Source organism: Rana temporaria, chromosome 1 (genome assembly GCF_905171775.1).
Source record: "Rana temporaria chromosome 1, aRanTem1.1, whole genome shotgun sequence".
In the NCBI taxonomy this organism is placed as follows: domain Eukaryota; kingdom Metazoa; phylum Chordata; class Amphibia; order Anura; family Ranidae; genus Rana; species Rana temporaria.
In genome coordinates, this window is record NC_053489.1 from 408907319 (window position 1) to 408930628 (window position 23310).

A 23310-nucleotide genomic window follows, 5' to 3' on the forward strand; every position below is an offset into this window, starting at 1 on the left:
ACAGTACAATTACATTACAATTTAGTACAAGAGGAATCAGAGGGCCCTGCTCATTAGAGCTTACAATCTAGAAGGGAGAGTCAAGTGGAACAAAGGGTAGTAGCTGTGGGGGATGATCATGTGGACAAGATGAAAATACAGTTGTTAGGTGTGGGTAGAATATGCTTCTCTGAAGATGCCTGCCCGTGCCTCCTGATCAGTGCTGCCTAACAGTGTCATCTATTAGTGCCGCCAATGAGTGCCCACCAGTGCAACCTCTCAGTGCTCATCAGTGCCACCTCTCAGTGACCATCAGTGCTGCATATCAGAGCCCATCAGTGCTGCTTATTAGTGCCGCTTATCTGTGCCCATCAGTGCTGCTTATTAGTGACGCCTATCAGTGCCCATCAGTGCTGCATATAAATGCCTCATCATCGGTACTGTCTCATCAGTGCCCCTCAGTACAGCCTCATCAGTGCACATCAGTGAAGGAGAAAACATACTTGTTTACAAAGTTTTGTAACAGAAACAAAGAAAACCTTTTTTTTTGTTCAAACTTTTCAGGCTTTTTTATTTATAGTGCAAAAAATAGAAACCCCAGTTGTGATCAAATACCACCAAAAGAAAGCTCTATTTGTGGAGGGGGGGGAGTGATACAAATGCCCTGTATTGAAGTGGTTCATTTTTGGATAGAGTAGGAAAGATTAGATCTCATCTGGTTTTTTTTTCTGCTATCAAGGGCTCCATTAGAGAGCTATACACAGGCTTGAAATGACATACTGGGGTTTTAGGGAAGCGGTGTGCAGGTCGGAATAGCAGACTTGCAGGTAGTAGTAGACAGTACATGGTTTCTAGAAAGAGATCCTGTTACACGTTAAAACGTATCAGCAAAGGGCCTATCTGGAAAGAAGAGACATACATACAGAGAGTATGTATCTCTATTTCTACTTTGTCCTGCCCGGACAAATTTTCAGCTTTCAGGGCTCTCACTCTTTGAATCACAATTGTGCGGTCATACAACGCTGTACCCAAATTAAATTTTTATATATTTTTTTTCACACAAATAGAGCTTTCTTTTGGTGGTATTTGATTACCTCTGCAGTTTTATTTTTTTGTAAAAAAAAAAAAAAAAACGAAAAAGAAAATACAAAACCATTTTATATTTTGTTATAAAATGTGGCAAACAGGTCATTTTTCCCCTTCATTGATGTACACTGATGAGGCTGCACTGATGGGCTGCACTGATGGGCACGATAAGACGGCACTGGTGGGCACTGAGAGGTGGCATTGGTGGGCACTGAGAGGTGACACTGAGAGGTGGCACTGATGGCTGGTACAGAAGGGCATTGATAGGTGGCACTGGTGGGCACTGAGAATTGGCACTAATAATTGGCACTGATAGGTGGCAATGATGGGCACTGATGGGTGGCAATGATGGGCACTGGTAGGTGAGACTGATAGGCAGCACTGCTAGGTGCCACTGATGGGGCACTGATTGGCACCACTGGTGAGCATTGATAGGTGGCACTCATAGGCATTGATAGGTGGCACTGTTTTGCACTGGTGGACACTGGCAGGGGGCACTGGCAGGCGGTACTGGTGGGCACTGATGAGGTGGATGTGCCTCTTCCACTCTGGACCGATGTCCCAAAGCTGGTGATCGGCTTTTTTTTCTTCTTGCGCTTTTCAGCATGAGGAAAAAAAAAAGATTACCAAGCTTTTGTTTACATCATGTGATCAGCTGTCATTGGCTGACAGCTGATCATGTGGTAAGGGGCCGGGACCGTCAATTCAGGTCTGCGCTGTAGCCGGTATTCAGCTATAGCGCAGACACCAAGGTCCAGATTCTCGTAGGGCGGCGTAAATGTAGGCGGGCGTAGCGTATCGTAGTTAACTTAGAGAGGCAAGTGCTGTATTCACAAAGCACTTGCGTCTAAAGTTTTGGCGGCGTAGCGTAAATGTGCCGGCGTAAGCGTGCCTAAATCAAATGAGGAACAGTGGGTTTTATGTAAACTAATCATGACCCCACGCAAATGACGCTTTTTTCAAACGGCGCATGAGCGCGCATGCCCAGTATCACGTTGAATTTTCAAATTAAATTACGCCCGTTCAATGCCTAGTCGACGTGAACGTAACTTACGTCCAGCCCCATTCACGGACGACTTACGCAAACAACGTAAAACACGACGCTGTTCGTACGTTTCCGGCGTCCATACCCAACATGACTTACCCCTGCTTTATGAGGGGTAACTTTACGCCGGCGTATGTCTTACGTAAACGACGTATCTTCCTACGCCGGGCACACGTACGTTTGTGAATCGGTGTATCTAGCTCATTAGCATATTCAACGCGGAAATCTATGGAAGCGCCACCTAGCGGCCAGCGTAAATATGCAACTAAGATACGACGGTGTAAGAGACTTACGCCGCTCGTATCTTAGCCGAATTTATGCGTAACTGATTCTAAGAATCAGCCGCATAGATACGACGGCTCTCATTCGGACTTACGACGGCGTACATGGCGCTACGCCATCGTAAGTCCTTTGAGAATCTGGGCCCAAGTGGTAAATACATGTCCTATTTTAATATAATATAATATGAACTGAACTGTATGCATAAGTTGCAGCCTTTCTGCATCTATACTGTTTTGTGAATGGGTAGACTTTTGCTACATCCTTATTTTGTCTGACCCACAAGCACCTGACGTTATTACGTACATTGACTAGAGCAAAACTTCTGTTGAAAATTGCAAGTCCAATTAAAGCCCTTTGTAAGTCATGTGACACTTGCCCTTATCAGTGATGTGAGAAAAATTAGGCCCATGTTACATTTAATAGTGTTGTGTTCTTTTTCTTAACGCTGTTTGAGATAATTATGTTTAGAAGAATTTTCTCCTTTATTTAACAAGCTTTTCACCTCGCCTCTTGACAGTCATGAAGTGTTTAAGGCAGCGAGGGAAGGAGAGTTAATTAACATTTAGTTAAATCGCATTGAGCAAATGGGACCATTAGAAACACCAAAGTACACAAACTCATTATATCTCTAATAGAGGTGTTATTTTAGTGCTGAGCACAAATCAATTTTCCTGGAATTTGCGTGATTAAGAGAAAGTTCACGCTATATGATATGCAAAAACAGATATCTTCTGATGTGTTTATTCATTAACAGAAAGACAGGTGCATAGTGTTTGTGTAAGGGAAAGGACATTAGGAATCTTGCCACCCTTGCATCTTTTCAGGGTTGACCAGCCCACTGAACCTAATCACAGTCAAAAAAGTACCAGATGAGATGAGAAATCTTTTTGGAAAGGAAAATCTTTTAAAAAACAAATAGTTTCTTCCTTTAGGAGAACAGTAGTTTGTATTTTTCTAGACCCCATTCACATCTAGTGATTTTGGAATCGCAGCGATTCCACCCATGGTCCAGATTTGCTAGGTGCGAATGGGGCCTCTATCAGAAGGTATATCCATGTCTCACTAATATAAATCTAAAAAATTAATTATTCCACAGTTCCTCATGGACAGAACAATGCACAATCTGAAACGGCTGTATTCAGTTTGAAATAAATGGCCCTGTGCTAATATATAAAAAACAGGGTGCAATCAGCGCAAATATATAGATCAAAAAATGATGATATTAAAAGTGTATTTATGTGATACAGACCCCCAGGGTTCAGATCACTGGTAATGCCAGCTGAACACTAAGGGAAATTCGCAAAAATCCTAAGCAAGTAAAAAATAAAATAGAAAAAGTGCAGCGCAAAACTCAAATATATAAATGATACTGGTATACTCAAACACCAATACCATAAGTGTGAATATGAATATGCAGAAAAAATGGAAAAAAAAAATATTAAAAATTAAATACAATTCAAACAAACAGTCCAAAAGTCCATAAGTGTCAGAAGATGAGTGAATTAAACGAAAATAAATCTCCACCACGTGACAATCCACCAAAATTTTGAAGTGATCCCTCCACCGTTGTAGATGGCTACTCTCACCTTCATATATGGACCACTGAGTTAACAGATGGTCAATAAAGCAAATCAAATAGGCAGGTCATGAACAGGAACCAGGCTGATGTATTAGATCCTCATAAGACAACCAAACCGCAAAGGACAGGTGCATGTAAAGAGATAATCACAGACTAAGTGCTCACTGTTGCAATGTGTGGATTTATTCTTTAAAAGAAGCAAAAGTCAGGCTACTCACATTTGGCCAGACAAAAAACGGCATGAAGTAACAATCTTTAGGAATGAACAGCAGATGAGCGACGTGATGTTTCAGGCTCCTAAACCACCGGACGCGTTACGTTATATCAACTGCCCCGCTGAGGAAGTTGATATAACGTAACGCGTCCGGTGGTTTAGGAGCCTGAAACATCACGTCGCTCATCTGCTGTTCATTCCTAAAGATTGTTACTTCATGCCGTTTTTTGTCTGACCAAATGTGAGTAGCCTGACTTTTGCTTCTTTTAAAGAATAAATCCACACATTGCAACAGTGAGCACTTAGTCTGTGATTATCTCTTTACATGCACCTGTCCTTTGCGGTTTGGTTGTCTTATGAGGATCTAATACATCAGCCTGGTTCCTGTTCATGACCTGCCTATTTGATTTGCTTTATTGACCATCTGTTAACTCAGTGGTCCATATATGAAGGTGAGAGTAGCCATCTACAACGGTGGAGGGATCACTTCAAAATTTTGGTGGATTGTCACGTGGTGGAGATTTATTTTCGTTTAATTCACTCATCTTCTGACACTTATGGACTTTTGGACTGTTTGTTTGAATTGTATTTAATTTTTAATATTTTTTTTTTCCATTTTTTCTGCATATTCATATTCACACTTATGGTATTGGTGTTTGAGTATACCAGTATCATTTATATATTTGAGTTTTGCGCTGCACTTTTTCTATTTTATTTTTTCCCTGTGCTAATATGTTGCATCTTTACTGTAAACAAGCAGTTCTTGTGTACAGTTGGTCTATGGGTAAATAGAAATGATTTGCTTGACTCCACCCACCCACTATCCTAAAATTATGAATAAACCCCTCACATTTTAATAATGTCAATTAGCACCATAGGCATTGGTGCTTTCACATTTGAATAATGCCTAAACTTCTCTAATGCAACATTTTATTCTTTGGCATTTTAGACACAGAGATGTTGGGGAAGGGAGATACCTCACAGTTACATTTTAATGTGAATAATACATGTGACAGTACGATATATTTGACACTTTAAGATTTACATTGTACATTGTGTAAATTTATAGACAGCTGTCTGGTAAAAGCCTATGTGATGCCTATATACATATATTGACTTTATATGTGAAACAGATCATTAGGTAGAGGAATTATTGGCAGTGTACAGCGGAGGAATTATGACTCAGAACACTACATACAATAAATGGCCTGAAATCCGGGTAGAGCCGATGACACGATAAAGAAAAACACAATAAGCCATTCTGTCTGCAGGCTGATGGTGTTTGGAAGCTGTTAAACTTATGTCAAGCTTCTTGATGCATGGATACATCCCTGACTTACTGTTTCACATTAAGGGATTTATCTGTTTTACAATTGAGAACTGCATTTACTCAAGTTTTCTGTACCTAAATTAACCATTTTGTTGTAGACTTTACACATCCATTAATAAGAACAAAAAACAAAAAAACGCTCTAGGGCTGTATTGGGTATTAAGAAACATACAGCAGCCAGTACAATACCATAATATATAGCATAATTAACATCACAAAACAATAGTGCAAAGCTAATATAAATTAAAATGTATGTGCAATACAATAGTGCAATGCAAATATATCAAACTATAATGTGTCACCACAAATTGAAAAAATAAAACAAAGAAATCAAAAACTGTAAATTCTGTGATTCTTTGAATATGAGGGAAATGACAGATGTGGATACTAGTTTCGTCAAAGATGACGTCATCAGGAGCCAAATCATCTTTGACGAAACTAGGAGGGCAGAGACGGAACACACGCCACTATGCATATGCGATCCCGCCACGGCCATCTTGTATTCTGGAATATGAGTTGTTCATATGATAATGAAGTGCCTGTTTGTCATCTCTTCATTGTAGGAACATTTACCACATTAAATTGGTGTTTTAATCGGGATTACACTATGGAGCGTGTCTTTTTCATGATACTTTGTCCAACTGAGTATATATGCACAGCAATCTATTATAGTGCAGTAGTACCATCGTTTGACATATGGTTTTGAGGAAAGCTGAAAATCTTGGATTGATACACAAGCGCTGGTTAACCACTCTTAAATGGGGGTCATATGATTCTGGTAAGCCCCCCTCTGTTGCACACAGAGATGCTATGTGGTTTATCAATAAGAAGTTTGGTGGCGTTTGGTATCCATCTGTCATTTCCCTCAAAATCAAAGAATCACTGAATTCACAGTTTTTGGCTTCACATTTAGATTTCTTATTTTTTAGATTTGTGGTGACACATATTAGTTTGATATTTGCATTGCACTATGGTATTGCACATATTTTATTTATTATTTTATTTATTTGATAATTTATCTTATCGCTGCACCATTGTTTTGTAATGTTTACACATCCATTGCCATCAGCTGCCAAGACTTTTTAGCGATATAGAGCAGCTTTGACATAAAAGTCACAGGACCTAACTATTCAAAACACAATCATACAATACATACATGCAATGCTGCGAAAAGCCCTTTTTCAAAAAAAGCCATTATAAAAGCAGCATGCATTATAATATGTATCCATGCCTTTATGCCATTGCCTGCGATTTAAAAACTTGCCGATCGCCTTACGCAGATAAACTGCGGGAGAATGGCACGGCTGCGCAAAACCTGTATGGGTATGTCGTCCCTTTTAAGAGCCGACAGAGGGCGCACGTGTGCCCGCTGAATGAGGGGGGACCGGATGCACATGACCGGCGGGCGCGATCGTCGCCGGTCGCACGCGTGTGCAGGAGCCAGCTCGGGTGACACACAAAATCCCTGTTCTGTCAGGGGAGAGGAGACTTATCGTTTGTTCCTACTAAGTAGGAACAATGATAGGTCTCCTCCCCTAGTCAGTCCTATCCCCATACAGTTAGAACACACTGAGGGAACACACATTTAACCCTTTGATCGCCCCCTAGTGTTGATCCCTTCCCTACCAGTGACATTTACACAGTAAAATCATCTGTATAGCACTGATCTCTGTATAAATGTCAATGGTCCCAAAAATGTGTCAAGTGTCCGATCTGTCCGCCGCAATGTCGCAGTACCTCTAAAAACCGCAGATTGCCACCATGACTAGTAAAAAAATAATAATAATAAAAATGCCATACATCTTTCCCATAGTTTGCAGACGCTATAACTTTTGCCCAAACCAATCAATATACGCTTATTACGATTTTTTTACCAAAAATATCTAGAAGAATATATATTGGCCATAACTGATGAAGAAATTCATTTTTTTAAAAACTTTTTTGGGGATATTTATTGTAGCAGTTAAAAATATTGTTTTTTTTTCAAAATTGTTGCTTTTTTTGTGTTTATGGTGCAAAAAAAAAAATTGCAGAGGTGATCAAATACCATTAAAGGAAAGCTCTATTTGTGGGGAAAAAAGGACACAAATGTTATTTGGGTACAGCATTGCATGGCTGCAAAATTGTCAGTTAAAGCGACGCAGTGCCAAATTGTAAAAAGTGCTCAGGTCAGGAAGGGGGTAAAACCTTCCGGGGCTAAAGTGGTTACTATATGGCATACATTTAGGTATATACAGGAAAAAAAACATTGGAAAAGATTACATATGCTGAATTACATGGGTTCTATATGTACATTTTTATGTATTGTAAGCTGTCTTGATCCCCTTCTGGGCATTTGATCAGCTCTTCTGAACACTTTTTCTCTTGGCAGGGGAAAAGCAGAATAAAAATGCACCTAAAGACTAACATGGAGGGGCGTTTAGTAGAAGGGGAAAATAAACATCAAATACCCTTAAAAGTGTTTTTCTTTATGCCCAGTGTGCATGAGGTCTCAAATTGGTTGATACTGCATACCAGATATCTAGGTAGTTGCTTGTGTGTACATTGATCTGCTCTGTTCTACTTATTTATTTTTCCAATCACTTGCTCACTGTAGAATGGAGAGAAATGGAAAGAAGGCCCATGCACAGAATGTGAGTGTCAGAATGGTCAGGTGACCTGCTTTTCTCCGTCTTGTCCCACATGCCCTCTTGGAAATCTAGCAGTGAATGTTGAAGGCCAGTGCTGCCCAGAATGCAAGCCAGGTATACTTAAATTATTATTTTTGTGTTTATGATTGAAACAAACCTTGCATGCATGCTATATGATTACTACATTTGAAAGTGAAATGATTTGTTAGTCACAGACAGGCATCAGCGAAATCCAGCTAGTACTCAACTCTCATCCGGAAATCTCGATGGATCACATGTATCGGAGCGTATGGAAAATAGGAGGCCCCAATAGTGTGTTATAGTTTTAAAGGTTTCTTTATTGTTAAAACCAAAAATGGGTAATCACACATCATAAAAATTCATGTGGAAGAAAGAATGTTTGCCGGGAAAAACAAAATACAATTCACCAGCACTTCTGTGGTCGGGGCGTCTAACGTCAGAGCATTGCTCCGCCCGACATGTTTCATCATACGTGATGTCAGCATTATATTTTTTATATATTGCCTTTTTTATATATTGTCTTTTTTTAGGTGGATAGCATACCCCGCCCCTTAGTTTATTTAGGTGCGTGAGGCGGCAGAGCTTTCATACACGAGAGCATTCGTTGGGTGCTGACCCTTTTTTTTTGGGTTGACGGCTGGCATTCATCATGATTGGCATTGGTGATGGATCTACACTGGGGAACTTTGTTTTTTTAATAAAGGACTCAAAAACTGTGTGTGTATTTTCTGGTTTAATAATTTTTATTGCAAATACATCAAAAAACTTGCAGTAATACAAAGAAAGCACCTAGTCCGCCCACACATGGGCTACGACTGTGTGCCATTTTTTTTGCTTTTTTACACTTTGACACTTTTACAATGTACCCCATACCCATTCACATGTTGGGGGACAATGCTAAAGGGTGTTTCCAGATTCTGAAAAGTCGTTCCCCACATGGCTAGGGTTGTGGGGAAGAGACACTTGTTCTCATCATCATGGGGACCAGGTGCTTGAGGGGGTGACTCCCTACCCCAAATCACCCCCTCCCCCCCCAGGCTGCATGCTCAGATAAGAGTCTGGTATTGATTTTGGGGGAAGGGCCCACGCCAATTAAAAAAAAAATGACGTGCCTTAAAATCTATACCAGACCTGAAGATATGTTTTTATTGCTGGCATTTGTTTTGTTTATGTTCATCTGGAACCCCACTGATAGCCAATGAGTCATCCATTGTTAATAACGTGGGGGCCGGCTTGCTCACTGGTTGTTAACCACTTCCAGCAGAATGACGGCCGGGCTGTGGTTCAGTTATCCTGACTGGACGCATCGTGGCGATCAGTGGTGCGACGTGTCAGTCTGACACACCGCTACACCGATCTCAGTAAAGAGCCTTTGACGGGGGCTATTTACTACATGATCAGCCATGTCCGATCAAGGCTGATCACGATGTAAACGGGAAGAGCCGTTTATCATCTTTTCCTCACTCGCGTCTGACAGACACGAGTAGAGGAGGCGGCTCTCCTGACGGTGGGGTGTCTGTGCTGATTGTTTATCAGTGCAGCTCCCCTTTGGATGCCAGCCCAGGACCACCAGGATGCCGCCAGTACCACCAGGGATGGCCACAAACACTGGACCACCAGGTATGCCACCCTAGACCACCATGGAAATGCCAATCTTTGCCCAGGCAGCTGCCAATTCACAATGCCTACCACTGCCAGTGCCACCAAGGATGCCTATCAGTGCCATCTATCAGTGCCAAGCAGTGCCGCCTATTAGTGCCACCCATAAGTACCCATCATTGCAGCCTTTCAGTGCCCATCAGTGTCGCCTATCTTTTTTTATTTGTGAAGCAAAAAATAAAAACCGCAGAGGTGATCAAATATGTGGGAACAATATGATAAAAATTCTGTTTGGGTACAGTGCGCAATTGTCATTTAAACAGCGACAGCGCAGAAAGCTGAAAATTGGCTTGGGCAGGAAGGGGGTGTATGTGCTTGGTATTGAAGTGGTTAAGGATGCCGGCGGCCACCTGCTTCTTAACAAAAACATTACCGCTCCTAAACACTTTTGAAAACGCTCCTAAACACTGCAAAAACTGTGGCAAACTTTTTAAAAATTTTACCCAGCCTTTTTATTTTGCACTTTTTAAGCACCTAGTGTGCGTGGAGCCTAAGTCATGCCAGTCCCTCTGACATCCTCCAGTGGTAACTGACCAGCAGTTCAGGTCTTCTAGCTGTGCATGGATTTTAATGAAAGAGAATTGTATGCTGTTAAAAATATGAAAGTGGTTGTAACCCGTAAATTGTTTTTTTTCCTATTCCTTTAAAGCATGATCTATAGCAGGGATATGCAATTAGCGGACCTCCAGCTGTTGCAGAACTACAAGTCCCATGAGGCATACATATCTGTACATACACATCTGACGGCCACAAGCATGACACCCAGAGACAGAGGCATGATGGGACTTGTAGTTTTGCAACAGCTGGAGGTCCTCTAATTGCATATTCCCGATCTATAGCATAGTGCTTGTGTGCTTGTGCTGTGTAATTTTTCCCATTGTATAATATAAAACCTGGTTAATCCTGCCTGTTTCCGTGTTCCCCTGTGTGTGCTGACCACTGTAATCACGGTTGCTTATCCATGATACCGTGGTCAGTTTACATGCCTCTGCCATCCCACTCGCTGCTCTCTACTGTGAGAGACAATCTCCTCCATGCCCCTTCCCTCCTGAGGCAATTCCTGTAATCGATTAGTAATGTATTAAAATCACTAGCATCCCCTCTGTTTTAGGCAGATATAAAGTACTGCGTGTCAATTCTTTAAACATAATATTCCTAAATACCTTCTTGCACAGCTCCACTGCACGGTCACGTGGTCTCCCTCTGCTGGCCAACTCACATCAGAGGTGGAATTTCAGACCCTCCCGCTGCTCTCATTAGATTGGGGAAGAAGAGTGGAGGGGGATCACGTGAATGCACAGTGGAGCTATGGAAAAAGGTTTAGAAATATCATCTTTAACCACCGGACCAATATGCAGGTAAAGGACCAGGCCCCTTTTTGTGATTCGGTACTGCGTCGCTTTAACTGTTTAATTGCGCGGTCGTGCAATGTGGCTCCCAAACAAAATTAGCGTCCTTTTTTTCCCACAAATAGAGCTTTCTTTTGGTGGTATTTGATCACCTCTGCGGTTTTTATTTTTTGCGCTATAAACAAAAATAGAGCGACAATTTTGAAAAAAATTCTATATTCTTTACTTTTTGCTATAATAAATTACCCCCCAAAAATATATAAAAAAACAATTTTTTTCCTCAGTTTAGGCCGATGCGTATTCTTCTACCTATTTTTGGTAAAAAAAAATCACAATAAGCGTTTATCAATTGGTTTGCGTAAAATTTATAGCAGTTACAAAATAGGGGATAGTTTTATTGCATTTTTATTAATATGCAATAAAATCAATATGCAATAAAACTATACGCGACCCACGGCTGGGCATTTAACAATCACGTACAGGTACGTGATTGTGCCCAGCCGTGCCATTCTGCCGACGTATATCGGCATTAGGCGGTCCTTAAGTGGTTAAAAAATAGACATACGGTTGATTTACTAAAAACATACAGGCTGTACACTTTAAGAGCTCCAGAGCTTAGTAAATGAGCAGAAGATCTGCTGACTTTCATCTTTCAATCATCCGTCATCCAAACAAGCAAAAATTCTATTTTTTTTTCCTTGCAGGTGATTGGATATTCTTTGCAAAGTGAAGCCTTATCTCATTTACTAAGATCTGGAGCAACTTGCAAAGTGCACAGTTTATTTGCTCTTAGTAAATCAATCCCACAGTGCTTTATATCTGTCTAAAACAGAAGGGATAAAAGTGATTTAAACTAGTGACTTAACCTGCCTAGCGGGATTCCTGAGTCTGGCTCGGGGTGGAATTTCAGTACCATTAGCGGTATCCCCGAGCCAGACTCCGGATCGCATTGCAGGATCCAGGCAGAGTTACTTACCTTATCCCCTGGATCCTGCGATGTCTCCTGGCTGTGTGAGCGAGCTGTCTCCTCGCTCGATTCACACAGTGCCCGAGTGCCACCGAGCTCCGTTCCCTTGCGACGTTGCAACGCATGGGGGTGGAGATCGGCGCCAAATTCAAAAAAGTTAAAACACTAAATACCTACAGTATACTGTAATCTTACAGATTACAGTACTGTATAAACTAATTACACACGCTCTTTGTCCCTAGTGGTCTGTCCAGTGCCTTGCATGCACTTTTATATAATAAAGACTGTTTTTTCTGCCTGGAAACTGGAGATTGTTCATAGCAACCAAAAAGTGTCCCTTTATGTCAAAAGTGGTTTTAGACCAGCTAGAAAACAGAATTAGAATTGAGCGATAGTGATTTGTGGGGAAATTCGTCTTAACCCCCCTGGCGGTATTCCCGAGTCTGGCTCGGGGGGGAATTTCAGGACCAAAAGCGGTAACCCAGAGCCAGACTTGGGACTGCCTCGCAGCGTCCACAGGCACAAGTTACTTACCTTGTCCCTGGATCCTGCAATGCCTCCCCACTGTGCGATCGAGCGGTGTCCTCCTCGCTCGATTCAAAGTGCCGAGTGCCACAGAGCTCCGTTCCCTGCGACGTTACGACGCACGGGGGCAGAGATCGCCGCCAAATTTAAAAAAGTAAATGAACACAATACATACAGTATATTGTAATCTTATAGATTACAGTACTGTATAAAAAAAACACACACCCACTTTGTCCCTAGTGGTCTGCCCAGTGTCCTACATGCAGTTTTATATAAAGACTGTTCTTTCTGCCTGGAAACTAGAGATTGTCCATAGCAACCAAAAAGTGTCCCTTTATGTCAAAAGTGGTTTTAGAATCCCTTGCAGAATTGAGCGATAGTGATTTGTGGGGAAATTCGTCATCAAAAAATTAAAAGTAATAATTTTTATTATTATTATTATTATATTATTTGTTATAATTATTTATATTTATTTATTGTATTATAATTTATGATTTTGTGTTTCAAATTTTATTTTACCCGGGATGTCTACTAGACTCTTGTTTGGACAGATTTAAGTGAGTTATTTCTAAGAATTACAGACCTACAATATTAAACGCCAAATTTCCATGCAAAATAATGGTACTGCTTTCAGCACCTAAAATCTGAATTAATCATACCGCCAGGGAGGTTAAGACATTGAAAGTAATGACAGAGACAATTCTGCAACTGAGAAAATTTCAGTGTTTTTGATTTGATTACATTATTTATTCATTATTATTATTATTTTATTATTCTTTGTTATAATTATTTATAGTTATTTATTATATTATAATTTATGATTTTGTGTTTCAAACTTTATCATACCCGGGATGTCTACTAGACTCTTGTTTGGACAGATTTAAGTGAGTTATTCCTAGGAATTACAGGCCTACAATATAAAATGCCAAATTTCCATGCAAAATAATGGTACCGCTTTCAGCACCTAAAATCTGCCATAATCATACCGCCAGGGAGGTTAACAACCACTTTAGGTCAAGTTCACACTAGTGCAACATGCACTCCGACTTTGAGAACACATGTCGCATCACAAGTCGCACCCAATTAAGTGCAATTGAGCCGTTCTAATAGGAGCGACTTGAGTCGCTCAGACTTAGAAAAAGGTCCCTGCACTACTTTTAGTCCAACTTCGACACTACTTGCACTGACTTCTGTTAAAGAAGTCGTATGTAAATCACGCCGGGATGCAGGCTTTAAAACGTTGAAGTCACGGAAGTGTGAACCGGGCCTAAAGGATGTGACGCTTTTAAATGTAAATATTTATACACCTTTAAACGCAAAAGTAACAACAGTTTTGGATACACATGAAAAATCGTTAGAATAACTAATGTCGAGCAGGAGTGGCCACAGATGAATTGAAATTCATTCAGTCCCTGTTGAACCAATCGAATTTGGATCCATCTATGGCCAGCCAGACCACACTGTAAATTATAGGTTAAAATTGGGATGCAATTATTGTAAGCATGCTTATTTTACTAACACAATAAAAGTGTTTACTGACTGATCCATTATCTCATTTATAAAAAATAGAAATGTAGCTTTTGTGTACAGTAAATGTGATGCTATGTATATCTAAGATTTATTGTTATAGACAGTATGCTATGACACATAAGATACAACTTTTTTCCCATAATCACTATTTTTCTTTTGCAGAGCTATGTAATCCAGACTGTTTAACCTGCTCTCAGTCCGCTGACCACTGCGACATGTGTCGGGATGAAACTTACTTTTTGCAGATGGGACTCTGTGTGCACAGCTGTGACCCTGGCTTCTATCTGGACAGCCAAACATGCCTGGGTAATGCACTCTCTGACGGCACAAGACAAAATGTGTCTTATGTTTATTCTACATTAAAAAAGGATCCAGTAAATATGCCAAAATATGGTCTTGCAGGTTGGCTGCTGAGGCAGAAAGCTGTTCGTTTTTTCATTGTTCCACAGTATGTGGATATTGTGCATATTATTGCAACCATAAAATCTAATCTGTGAAAAGCATTTACTGCATTGTATACTGACTTACTATATTAATTCTGACCAAAGCCACACAGCATTCTGTTCAGTACGGTTAACTAACAAAAGCACCTGTGGCCAATTTTGTCACATAACAGCCAGAAATGTAAAGCCAATGGGGTTAATTTAATAAAGGCTCTTAGGTTGTTCACTTTGCAAGGAAAGTAGCACTGTGTGATGGAATTTTCTCCAGTGGAGGAATTTGTTTGCAAGAAATTCCCAATTACATGCAGAGAAAATAAACAAAAGTATTTTTGCTTGCACATGATTAGCTGATGGAAGTTAGCAGAATTTCATTTAATTCACTAAACTCTGGGGAACATTCCATTGCAAAGTGTAACTTCCCGTGCAAAGTGAATTGTCCCTTTTCTTTTAATAAATCAAGCCCAAAGTAACATTTTACATCTTTAGAGTACCTTTACAATATGACAAGCATTGTATTAATTAATTTATTTAATATATACCGGTATAAATCCTGTAGGTCTAATTTAACCAAAGACACTTAAATCTAGTTGAAGGTGCTTGGCTGGAACTGAGACCTTGTTCCAAGATCATCAACCTACCATATACAGAAACGATTACTTTAAAACTCAAATTTATTCAGTGCTACTAATATCGGAAAAAGCAGTCTGATCTACTGTATTTACATTACAAATGCATGATCATGAGACCATACTCTTATTTATCCTATGTCAGCTAGATTGCATGACAAGGTATTGGGGTTCATTTACTTAAGGCAAATAGACTGTGCACTTTAAAAAGTGTAGTTGTCCTTTTAGTAAATCAACCCCATACTCTCTTGGTGCACCCCCAACAGAGTTCACTAAACCCTATGAACAGTATCTATGCTCTTGCCTTGGGATAAATGCAGCAGTGTATATCAGTAAAATTCAGTGTACACAAGCCTTAACAAATTCAAGTCTTGTACAGGGAGTGCAGAATTATTAGGCAAATGAGTATTTTGACCACATCATCCTCTTTATGCATGTTGTCTTACTCCAAGCTGTATAGTTTCGAAAGCCTACTACCAATTAAGCATATTAGGTGATGTGCATCTCTGTAATGAGAAGGTGTGTGGTCTAATGACATCAACACCCTATATCAGGTGTGCATAATTATTAGGCAACTTCCTTTCCTTTGGCAAAATGGGTCAAAAGAAGGACTTGACAGGCTCAGAAAAGTCAAAAATAGTGAGATATCTTGCAGAGGGATGCAGCACTCTTAAAATTGCAAAGCTTCTGAAGCGTGATCATCGAACAATCAAGCGTTTCATTCAAAATAGTCAACAGGGTCGCAAGAAGCGTGTGGAAAAACCAAGGCGCAAAATAACTGCCCATGAACTGAGAAAAGTCAAGCGTGCAGCTGCCAAGATGCCACTTGCCACCAGTTTGGCCATATTTCAGAGCTGCAACATCACTGGGGTGCCCAAAAGCACAAGGTGTGCAATACTCAGAGACATGGCCAAGGTAAGAAAGGCTGAAAGACGACCACCACTGAACAAGACACACAAGCTGAAACGTCAAGACTGGGCCAAGAAATATCTCAAGACTGATTTTTCTAAGGTTTTATGGACTGATGAAATGAGAGTGAGTCTTGATGGGCCAGATGGATGGGCCCGTGGCTGGATTGGTAAAGGGCAGAGAGCTCCAGTCCGACTCAGACGCCAGCAAGGTGGTGGTGGAGTACTGGTTTGGGCTGGTATCATCAAAGATGAGCTTGTGGGGCCTTTTCGGGTTGAGGATGGAGTCAAGCTCAAATCCCAGTCCTACTGCCAGTTTCTGGAAGACACCTTCTTCAAGCAGTGGTACAGGAAGAAGTCTGCATCCTTCAAGAAAAACATGATTTTCATGCAGGACAATGCTCCATCACACGCGTCCAAGTACTCCACAGCGTGGCTGGCAAGAAAGGGTATAAAAGAAGAAAAACTAATGACATGGCCTCCTTGTTCACCTGATCTGAACCCCATTGAGAACCTGTGGTCCATCATCAAATGTGAGATTTACAAGGAGGGAAAACAGTACACCTCTCTGAACAGTGTCTGGGAGGCTGCGGTTGCTGCTGCACGCAATGTTGATGGTGAACAGATCAAAACACTGACAGAATCCATGGATGGCAGGCTTTTGAGCGTCCTTGCAAAGAAAGGTGGCTATATTGGTCACTGATTTGTTTTTGTTTTGTTTTTGAATGTCAGAAATGTATATTTGTGAATGTTGAGATGTTATATTGGTTTCACTGGTAAAAATAAATAATTGAAATGGGTATATATTTTTTTTTTGTTAAGTTGTCTAATAATTATGCACAGTAATAGTCACCTGCACAAACAGATATCCCCCTAAAATAGCTAAAACGAAAAACAAACTAAAAACTACTTCCAAAAATATTCAGCTTTGATATTAATGAGTTTTTTGGGTTCATTGAGAACATGGTTGTTGTTCAATAATAAAATGAATCCTCAAAAATACAACTTGCCTAATAATTCTGCACTCCCTGTATATGTGCCCATATGGTAAACTGCTAGGTGCCATAAAATATAATTATTCTGTGAAAATTTGCATTCATCATCTAGATGTTTAGTATTCTGGAATTTTCTTATGAGGAAATCTTTGATGTTGCATTTAGTATAATGCATAACTTAGGTGATATACTTGTTTTAATGGCTTTCTGATGAGGAGCAGAGAAGTGACCCAGGAAACTGCAGAGGTGTAAAATTCATTGGATTCAGCCTCCTGGAAAAACAGTGTTTTTTGTGTGGCTTATAAATTTTGCTAAACAGAATTACAAACCCAGGCTCGGGGTGGAATTTCAGGACCAAAAACTGTAACCCGGAGCCAGACTCGGGACCGCCTAGCTGCGTTCACAGGCATAAGTTACTTACCTTGTCCCTGGATCCTGCGATGCCTCTCCACTGTGTGATCGAGCGGTGTCCTCCTCGCTCGATTCACAGTGCCGAGCGCCGTTCCCTACAACGTTACGGGGGGCGGAGATCGGCGCCAAATTTAAAAAAGTAAATAAACACAATGCATACAGTATACTGTAATCTTATAGATTACAGTACTGTATGTAAAAAATACACACCCCCCCCCCCCCTTGTCCCTAGTGGTCTGCCCAGTGTCCTACATGTACTTTTATATAATAAAAACTGTTCTTTCTGCCTGGAAACTGGAGATTGTCCATAGCAACCAAAAAGTGTCCCTTTATGCCAAAAGTGGTTTTAGACAGCTAGAAAACAGCGATAATAAATTAGAATCACTTGCAGAATTGAGCGATAGTGATTTGTGGGGAAATTCGTCATCAAAAAATTTAAAGTAATCAATTTTTTTATTATTATATTATTTGTTATAATTATTTATATTTATTTATTGTATTATAATTTATGATTTTGTGTTTCAAATTTTATTATACCCGGAATGTCTACTAGACTCTGGTTTGGACAGATTTAACCCCTTCCCGACCGCCGCATGTACATTTACGTCGGCAGAATGGCACGTACAGGCACATTGGCGTACCTGTACGTCCCTGCCTTTCCGCGGGTCGGGGGTCCGATCGGGACCCCCCCCCCCCCCGATGACATGCGGCGGTCGGGTTCCTGCGGGGAGAGATCCGGGACGACGGCGCGGCTATTCGTTTATAGCCGCTCCGTCGCGATCGCTCCCCGGAGCTGAAGAACGGGGAGAGCCGTATGTAAACACGGCTTCCCCCTGCTTCACTGTGGCGGCGTATCGATCGAGTGATCCCTTATATAGGGAGACTCGATCGATGATGTCAGTCCTACAGCCACACCCCCCTACAGTTGTAAACACACACTAGGTGAACATTAAATCCTACAGCGCCCCCCGTGGTTAACTCCCAAACTGCAACTGTCATTTTCACAATAATCAATGCAATTTAAATGCATTTTTTGCTGTGAAAATGACAATGGTCCCAAAAATGTGTCAAAATTGTCCGAAGTGTCCGCCATAATGTCGCAGTCACGAAAAAAATCGCTGATCGCCGCCATTAGTAGTAAAAAAAAAAAAATAATAAAAATGCAATAAAACCATCCCCTATTTTGTAAACGCTATAAATTTTGCGCAAACCAACCGATAAACGATTATTGCGATTTTTTTACCAAAAATAGGTAGAAGAATACATATCGGCCTAAACTGAGGAAAACAAAACATTTTATATATGTTTTTGGGGGATATTTATTATAGCAAAAAGTAAAAAATATTGCATTTTTTTCAAAATTGTCGCTCTATTTTTGTTTATAGCGCAAAAAATAAAAACCGCAGAGGTGATCAAATACCACCAAAATAAAACTCTATTTGTGGGGAAAAAAGGACGCCAATTTTGTTTGGGAGCCACGTCGCACGACCGCGCAATTGTCTGTTAAAGCGACGCAGTGCCGAATTGTAAAAACACCTTGGGTCTTTAGGCAGCATATTGGTCCGGTCCTTAAGTGGTTAAGTGAGTTATTTCTAAGAATTACAGGCCTACAATATAAAATGCCAAATTTCCTTGCAAAATAATGGTAGCGCTTTCAGCACCTAAAATCTGAATTAATCATACCGCCAGGGAGGTTAAACCTGTTTTGCTGGGGTCATTGAAACCTAGAAGCCTATGTCAATTTTAGCAGCATTATTGTACATTGGCTAACTTTACTACAACTCTATTACTAATTTGCCTAAAATAAATATATATATTTTTTTTTTTTCAACTCGAGTCCCCAGGCCATATTTTCTCTAAACTCTCGATCAGTTATTTTTTTTGCAATGTCTTGGTTCCACACATTATACCTTTAACATTTGTAGTCTACCTTGTTGCTTTCAAGAGCGATAGGACCTTATTTTGGTTCCAGATTAGAAATACATATATATTATAGCCTTTATTGGTATTATGTATGGAATTTGAAAAAATGCATTATCCTGTAATATTTCACAATTCAACATTTATGTAATTAGCGTACCAAAATGACTTCACTACACCTCTCTGAGGAAGTCCCGCTATGAGAAGAAATGGCCTAGTGAGACACATAGTTGAGTGTGTGCTCCAAGCTTTTTCCCTGGCCTAGGTAATGTCTCAATGAACAGAGAGACTTTGCCTATTATATATTGACAAAACGTGCAGTACAATCCCATGGTGTTCACTTGCTGCAGTTTGCTACCTGATTGTTTTTATTTGTGTTGGATTGGCATGTTTCATGTGAATTGATATAGCATTGTGCAGTGACCCATGGGAGATTTTATTAATATGACTCCATATGTCAATGGTAGTTTGACATCTACAGTAAACTGCCCCAGTGATCTGTATAAGGCTACATTAACAGCAACAATTTAGGACAGTGTGAACTGCATTGGCATGAATCTTCTGCGTCCTGCTGCTTCTGTGAGTGGCTGGGTGTGTCTGCCAGCCCCCTTCACTAAAATGACAGCTGCTGGCGGACGCAGCTACAGTTGTAAGTCGCTCTCAGCGACGGTGGTGGTGATTAGCTACTCTGATGTCCAAAGTCGTAGGAAAAGTCGTACAAGTGTGAAAGGGCCCTAATCACTGTGTGACTTTGGGACAAGACACTTTGGCAACTAATTGAGTGTTTTTAACTTATGATACATTGTAAGATTTTGGCTCTGAAAAGACTTTGTATTTGCATCATGATTTTGATAGATGTAGGGGACTGTTAATTGCTCTGTTGAGGGTCCTTCATATCACAAAGACAGAAGTCATATTGATGAGTTGCTAGCCCTGCGGTTACAGATTATGGAGAAAAGTGTATGCGCAGTCGACTTGTGATGATTTACACTCTTGATATTCCAGACTGATATACATAATGAATCTCCTTAGCCACGCCTAATGGGCCATACAGGCGTCTAATGGCACAAGATCCACATTATGCTCAAGTAATCTGCCATGGATATTATCATTTGATAAATGTGGATTATGCTCATGAGCACATCTGATTGCCTACATATAACAATGCAGATATTGTGTCCAGGAATACATGACATATTTGCAGAATAAAAGTGACCACACGTGAAATTTTGAATGTTACAACTGCTTAAAACATTTACATTATTAACCACTTCCATACTGGGCACTTAAACACTCTCCTGACCAGACCAATTTTCAGCTTTCAGGGCTCTCACACTTTGAATGACAATTACTCAGTCATGCAACACTGTACCCAAATGATTTTTTTGTCCTTTTTTTCCCACAAATAGAGCTTTCTTTTGGTGGTATTTGATCACCTCTGTGTTTTTTATTTTTTGCGCTATTAATGAAAAAAGACCGAAAATTTAGAAAAAAAATGTTTTTTTCTTAGTTTCTGTGATAAAATTTTGCAAAATATTAATTTTTCTTCATAAATTTTGGCCACAATTTATACTGCTACATGTCTTTGATAAAAATAACCCAAATTTTTTGGAAATTATTTGGTCTGTGTGAAAGTTTTAGAGTCTACAAGCTATAGTGCAAATCATAATAAATTATCACATCTGATCACACCTGATGTTTTGAAGGCCTATCTCATTTCTTGAGACCCTAACAAGCCAGGAAAGTACAAATGCCCCCCAAATAACCCCTTTTTGGAAAGTAGACATCCCAAGGTATTTAGTAAGAGGCATGGTGAGTTATTTGAAGTTGTAATTTTTTTCCCAAAACACTTTGCAAAATGAAGATTTTTATTTTTTATTTAAAAAATTTCTCAAAAGTGTCATTGTAATAGCTTATTTCTCTCACATGGCATGTGCATACCACAAATGACACCCCGAAATACATTCTGCTACTCCTCCTGAGTAAAACGATACCCCATGTGTGAGACTTTTTCACTGCCTGGCCACATACAGATGCCCAACATGCATGGAGCGCCATCAGGGGTTTTAGGAGCATAAATTGCACATCTAACTAGTTGACAACCTATTACAATTTAGAAGGCCCTGGAACACCAGGACAATGGAATTACCCACAAAATGACCCCATTTTGGAAAGCTAACACCCTAACGTATAATCTATGAGGCATAATGAGTCTTTTGAACGGTTCATTTTTTTCCAGAAGTTTTTGGAATATGTGGAAAAAAAATGAAAACGCATTTTTTTTACACAAAGTTGTCCATTGATAAGATATTTCCAACACATAGCATGTACATAGCAAAAATGACACCCCAAAATACATTCTGCTATTCCTCCTGAGTAAAACGATACCCCATGTGTGAGACTTTTTCACTGCCTGGCCACATACAGATGCCCAACATGCAGGGAGCGCCATCAGGGGTTTTAGGAGCATAAATTGCACATCAAACTAGTTGACAACCTATTACACGTTTGAAGGCCCTGGAACACCAGGACAATGGAATTACCCACAAAGTGACCCCATTTTGGAAAGCTAACACCCCAACGTATAATCTATGAGGCATAATGAGTCTTTTGAACGGTTCATTTTTTTCCAGAAGTTTTTGGAATATGTGGAAAAAAAATGAAAACGCATTTTTTTTACACAAAGTTGTCCATTGATAAGATATTTCCAACACATAGCATGTACATAGCAAAAATGACACCCCAAAATACATTCTGCTATTCCTCCTGAGTAAAACGATACCCCATGTGTGAGACTTTTTCACTGCCTGGCCACATACAGATGCCCAACATGCAGGGAGCGCCATCAGGGGTTTTAGGAGCATAAATTGCACATCTAACTAGTTGACAACCTATTACACGTTTGAAGGCCCTGGAACACCAGGACAATGGAATTACCCACAAAATGACCCCATTTTGGAAAGCTAACACCCCAACATATAATCTATGAGGCATAATGAGTCTTTTGAACGGTTCATTTTTTTCCAGAAGTTTTTGGAATATGTGAAAAAAAAAATGAAATCGCATATTTTTTACACAAAGTTGTCCATTGATAAGATATTTCCAACACATAGCATGTACATAGCAAAAATGACACCCCAAAATACATTCTGCTACTCCTCCTGAGTAAAACGATACCCCATGTGTGAGACTTCTACACAGCCTGACCACATATAGAGATCCAACATGCAAGGAACACCGTCAGGTGTTCCAGAGACACATAGCATGCACATACCAAGAATTACACCCCAAAATACATTATGCTGAGCAAAGCGTAAACAAAAGATTACCTTGGTAATAGTAGCGCAGTTCTACACAGCAGGATAGCACTGGTCCAGGCAGCAGGCAGGGACTGGTCAGCAACGTCCAGGCAGGGATACTGCAGGTGGTCAGTTCATGCAACAGGCAGAGGCATGATGGCATAGGTCCTACAGGCAGCAGGAGGGCCTCGTTCAGGACAGAATGGGGACAGGGGTAGAGGCTTCTCCCACCCAAATCTCTTTGAAGCCTCCGGGCAACCAGACCCTAATCTAGCATGAGAAAACAAAAAAGTTTTCTTCATCCAGAAAAACTTTTCTGGCGCCCCTCACATATGTGAGACCCCTGTGTTGAATCCCACTAGTCCAGTAGCAGGGTACAAGATCAGTCCAAGAGGCAGGCAAAAGGCATGGTCAAACAGTCCGAGGTCAGTTCCAGATCAGGCAGAGGCAGTACAGAATCGTTAGGCAGAAGAATGGTCGAAAAACAGTCCAGGGTCAATTCCAAATCGGGC

General features: G+C 40.4%; 1 protein-coding gene across 1 annotated transcript in view; it reads left to right on the top strand.

Moving 5' to 3' along the window:
• The window catches only part of FRAS1 (Fraser extracellular matrix complex subunit 1), a 660838-nt gene that overhangs the window by 303793 nt on the left and 333735 nt on the right, over positions 1–23310 (top strand). Inside the window, exons 12-13 of the mRNA XM_040324225.1 lie at positions 8112–8259; positions 14359–14502. Coding sequence (XP_040180159.1) covers positions 8112–8259; positions 14359–14502 — 292 coding nt within the window. The remainder of the gene's footprint in view (positions 1–8111; positions 8260–14358; positions 14503–23310) is intronic.